This window comes from Phalaenopsis equestris, unplaced genomic scaffold (assembly GCF_001263595.1).
Source record: "Phalaenopsis equestris unplaced genomic scaffold, ASM126359v1 Scaffold000002, whole genome shotgun sequence".
NCBI classification, from domain to species: domain Eukaryota; kingdom Viridiplantae; phylum Streptophyta; class Magnoliopsida; order Asparagales; family Orchidaceae; genus Phalaenopsis; species Phalaenopsis equestris.
The window spans coordinates 64,824,701-64,830,353 of record NW_018164444.1 but is presented as its reverse complement, the minus strand read 5'-3'; the positions used below and the strand labels follow the sequence as shown (position 1 = coordinate 64,830,353).

General features: G+C 32.9%; 1 protein-coding gene across 1 annotated transcript in view; it reads left to right on the top strand.

Annotated features, from left to right (window-relative positions):
• The first annotated feature begins 1,179 nt into the window (after nt 1-1,179).
• LOC110018082 (DNA repair RAD52-like protein 2, chloroplastic) overlaps nt 1,180-5,653 on the top strand; it is a 25,619-nt gene continuing 21,145 nt past the window's right edge. The window contains exon 1 of the mRNA XM_020715307.1: nt 1,180-1,692. Within this exon, the coding sequence (XP_020570966.1) occupies nt 1,373-1,692 (320 nt within the window). The 5' untranslated portion in view covers nt 1,180-1,372. The remainder of the gene's footprint in view (nt 1,693-5,653) is intronic.

The following is a 5,653-nucleotide window of genomic DNA, read 5'->3' as shown; positions in this document are numbered from 1 at the left end:
ATATCAAAAGGAATGACCATAAGCTATTATATGAGTCACAGTCATCCCCAATGCGCCTAACAATTTGGCATCCTTGGTGTAAGACCCCCTCAGGCCGGGGGTTTGAATCCCCTTTTGGTGATGTGAGACTCAATGAGGGTGATATTTGAATTGTTAGCCACATTAGGAGTGACTGCAAGTTTGTATAGGTCACTTTTTATAATTTAAAATTCATTTAGGGTTATTTTATGGGAATAAATTTATTACTATGTATAATATATATTGGGAAATTATTTGTTTAATGTGATAAAAAAAATATCATATTTTGAAATAGATTATTAAATTCAGGTGCATCTTTCTTTTATGTCAGTACAAGTAAAACTTAAGAATTGATCAAATCCTTTTAACAAATAATAAATGCAGTTTTATATTTGATTAGTTTATTGAATGAAAGAATTAATTAATTAATTATAAATTATGCAGGGTTATAATGAAAGTACTTCTGAGGTTTTTAGAGGGAAGCATGTTCCTTATTTTAATTAGATATTGAAAATTTTAATAATTAACAATTGTATGTTGTGTCTATTGTTTTGGAAATTAGATGAGTGTGACTAGATCTTTTTATATATATATATATATATATATTGAGATGACATTATATTATTCATATATGTATAAGTTGCGTAGAGATACTTATTGTGATTTAACAATACATATGTTTGTTTGAGTGGTTTAGAATTTCATCATAAACTCCAAAGCTAACTATGATCTTATGGGATCAAACCTAGGATGGGTGACCTGTTGGGAAATTACATTATGACGATAGAATTGTGAGAGCATTTGATCAAAGCAGATAATATCTAGATGGACAAGCTATTACAAATAGTAAAGGAGTATTACAGGAGTCTGAATATAGGTAAAAAAGGATTAAACATACTCCGATGCCTCAAGATTCTTCTCACTTTTACCGTGTAATCCATTATATATGGATAGTGTCTCTTATATTGTGTCAACAAATTCTAAAATTATTTAAACAATGATTAAACATACTCCTAAACTTTAATTTTTACATACATTCTACCTTCTCTATAATTGAAAAAATATATATCATTTTCTAAAGGTTAAAAATGTTAGTATTTATCTTGTAATATGAAAAATTAGGGAGGGTTAGACATGTAAATGCATAAGAATTGAGTGGTATGCAGGCAACGAGAAGAAATTTTTAGTGCTAAACCATTCCTGCCGCCTTCAATTTTCTGCGTCGGAGGTGATCTGGCAGATGAAGCCTTATCGCGATAATTGTAGGAATCCGCACACTGACCTCGGCTTCCCCGTCAGCCCGTATCCTCTGAATCCTCTTGATTTGTGCTCCTCTCTTCGGCAGTGATCGGCAATGGAAATTGCAAGAAACGCCGTGTTTGCACCTTGCCCCACCCTCCCGGCCCCGCCCCGCTTGTTTCTGACGCCGGTGGTGGTGAGGTTCTGCGGCGGCCGGAGGGAATTGGTGGCGGCGGCTTCGCTGGACAAAGAAGGGGTTGGAGGTGAAGGTGGCCGCGCCGCTTGGAGGAACCTCAGTATGGCCAGTTCTAACTATGTGGTTCCACTTGACGTGCAGACACCGGGTCTCATTCGCCCTCTTGCAGAGATCCTGCGCGACCTCAACCGGCGGGTTTCGGAGAAGATCATCAGCCCTGAAAATAACTCCATTCCATGGTATTTCGTTGCTGTCGGCTTTTCGTTTCCGGTTTATTATACTTTTTTCTCATTTAATGATTGGCTGAATGTTTTTATGATCGATTGAAGATTTGTTAAGTCGTTTTGATGGAGTAGGATCTACTAGAAACAATTTTCTGCTGTGTTGATCGGTTGTGTAGCGATTGAGTTTCTTTGATCCTGCGCTATTCAGTAAGACCCTATGGTTTGGCAGGAGTGGTGTGAGTAAACTTATTAGAGAAGAATAATGAACGCTGGATTTGTTGAATGTATTTTAGACGGCTTAATTTGTCTTGTTATTTCTGTTAATCTGCTCGATTGTCTTATGAGGATTATCTACTTGATTTTGAAATATAACCTACAAACACACCTATGTACGCGTACCTTATTTCGCAAGCTTCTTTTATTTGCATAAAGTTAAGCAAAGGTACAATGAGTACATTTTTTCTCTCGTAGATGGTACAATTTTGATTATACAATTATAAAACTTATTTGTTACATGCAGACATTTCTCTAGAACGCATATTTGCTAGGCTTCCTTCTGTATTTACTTAGGGTGGTTTGGTTGACCCTTTTAAGAGGATTTACGTTGGATTTACATAAATCCAGCCAAACGCCAAAAGCAGGGGAGTTAAATCCAACGTTTCCCTAAATCCATTTTCTTCTCCACCATAATGTAAATCACAGATTTTCTAAATCTGATTAATAGGTAGATTTAACAGATTTAAGGAGGAAGGTCCCGTCGCTTTTCTCATCACAGAGGAGTAAGAGACTCGATCGCCAAACATTGCAAATAGATTTAATTGGATTTAAATTAAATCTTACTAATTTATTTTTTTTGGATTTCACACATCTGGATTGATAAATCGGGATTTATAGGATTTACTAAAATCTATTTAACTTAAATCCTTGGTGCAGCCTAGTACCTCCTTAGCGTCTATTTCTTCATAATTTAATAGTTTAAGCACCTTTGTTTGCTTCTGCTTTCGATTGATTGAACTGTTAAAGTAAAAACATTAATGTCTTTGCATCTTCTACCAACTTTCATCACTTAGGAATTTTTTTTACTTCCCAATCAATAGTGGCACCATAATGCACTCTTCATACTATCATTTTTGAATTAGCCCTCAAATTTCTATTCTCTCATTGGCATTCCTCAATGATTTGTGGGGCACTTTGTTTGTTCACTATTGGTGGGTTTTTCTTGTGAATGTGAGGTTTCATTAAATCTGTGAAACCTCATATAAATCTCATTCAACCCTACTAGTCAACAAGTGGTTTCAATAAATATTTGGTGGGCTGATTGACATCTTGCTTTCATAAGAACATCAAACCCTTCATCTATGTTTGTTGTTATTGTTTATTCATGTAGTCCCATTAGTAGTTTTTTACTGATCTGGTAACCATGTATGTATATTACAGGTAATTATTTCAATTAGATAGCTTAGGTGGATACCAGAAATAATAGGAATTTTTAGACTCTGAGCGGTACAAATCCTTATGCTGCATCTTTAGTTCTACATTGTCTATCCAAGCTCCTAATTTCTATGTCAATTTATAACTTATCATATTCCAAAAGCTCGTTTCTTGAATGAAGGATTTAATATCTTCTATTCTTACTTGCTTTTTTTTTTCTTTTTTTTTTAATCTCATAAGTTCGTGTCATTGCTCGAGCATCCATATTCTTTGAGGGAATTGCCTTAGTTTTTTTTTTTTTCAGGATCATTATAAATTATAACCTTATGCTGACAGCGTTCTTGCCAAAATGGATGCCCAGGCGCAATCTTTTCATATAGAAGCTAATCAATGTAGTGTAGCATCTATCTTTGCACCCATCACTTTGTTTTCTTAAAATAAAAATTTACACCACACAAAAATTGATTAGAACTCAACTTTCACATAAAATATGCAGTTAATATTTACTACAAGAGTTGAAAGAATATTCATGAGGAAGTACTTGAAAGGCAATGTCATTTATTTTTTGTTCATGAAATTTACTTGGAGCTCATAAAACATGAAACTTATGTTTTTTATCATTTTGACAGTTTCTATTATTTCACACCACAGACAACTTACCATTACATATGCTAAAGGAGCGCATAATGCATGCTTCTTCACCTGCTAGTTATTACATTTATATTTGTAGTATAACGAACTAATCCACACAATGGGTGATCTTAAAGTTCATAATAATTTGCAACATCTTTTATTCCTATCTTTAGTTTTTGTGAATTTGAATGTTGTGGGGATTGGGTCACATAGTATGGGTACTATTACAAACTGGTGATGCACCCAAACTTGCTTGTATAGTATGGAGTTGCTAGCATTGAGACATCAATCATCCAATATGGAAATGGTGTACCATATTTCATAAATGTAGCCTACATTTGAGACCCGTATTGAATAGTCCCCTTTAGTTGCGCTCTAGTTTAAGTCAAGCGATAGCTATTATTATTGGAGGACTGAACCGTGGCTTGCTGCTCCTTCTGTTAGCCTTGGATATGGAATCGTAAATGGATATGGATCTATTTATATCAATGGTTTTATGTCTGTAAAAATGGATGGTGTGTTAGGTTGGCCTTTATATGCTGATGTGCTAGGTTCAACAAATGCTAATGATGCTAAGCCACTAGGAATGTATGTTTTAGGATTGTCGAATGTCCTGAAGATGGTACATCTCGACAACGTAAGACATGATGAAATGAATTGAACATGTTTTATATTCTTAAAAAAAAACATTATACGTAAGTAATAATAAAATGTAATTTTTATTTCATATATGAGAGTTTAACTTTTCTAATTAAAAAAAAAAAGGCCAAACTTAATTGAAATAACAATAAAGCAACAATAACCCAAAACTCAGAAGAGAAAAAACAATAAATAAAATAAATACCAAAAATAACAAAAAAAAAATCTAGAATTGGAATGTTCGCTTTTGTGGAGCCGGTTCTGCAAGTGGCTGAATAGAACCTGTGATGCAAAAATATCAACGGATGAGTTTGACAAATTAAATTCAGTAAATAACTACTATTTATTAAACCATAACCGACAGGTACTTGGGTATGCATTATGAATAACAATGATGAACCATTACTATGTGCATATATTTATAAGACAACAATAGTGTTGTGAACATTTCTATGAATATGCTCAATTATCTTAATGAAACATGTAATCTTTTCAAATTCGATCAAGTCTCATCAGTGTATAACTCATAAGTTATTTATTATTCAATTTCAATTTAATTTATACTCTACGGTCAATTTTATCAAATACCATGAAACTGGGAAGGTAAACACTAACTCAAGGAAATCCAAAAATTTCTCTTAGATTCATCACTATGTGCGCCCATCGGCCTTACTAGTTAATATCCAAAAAAGATTACACCGACCCATAAGCCATTGCATACAAGCATACACAATTGTAATTTTTTTCATAAATAAATATATAAGTAATATACTACTTTACACAAAACTAGTACTATGATAAAAATCTACATGCAATTCATGAAGTGCAAAAAAGAAAAAGTTATAATTGTAGAATTTGGTCAATCTTGCAGGGAGTTGTGCAACAATAAAATAAGATAGCTAATTACTTCAGTATGGGTAAGAAGTGAAGCCTTTAATAAGTGCAAACAAGAAATATAAATGAAATAACAAGAGCAAGACCGATAATCCTATAAAATAACTATGAATTTAATATGAACATGAAGAATAATGCCCATAATTTCGAAGGATACTTTTATCCTCTAATAAAGAACAGTTATTTACCTTGAGGTGGGTAATAAATATCTTAAAAGTTTTAGCGGTTTAACAAATGTCAGCTATTAAGATTTATGTCCTACACAAATCAAACTCAAATAAATGTTAACTATGCACATCAATGTATTAAAATTTATTATTATTATTATTATTATTATTTTCATATATATATATATATATATATATATATATATATATAT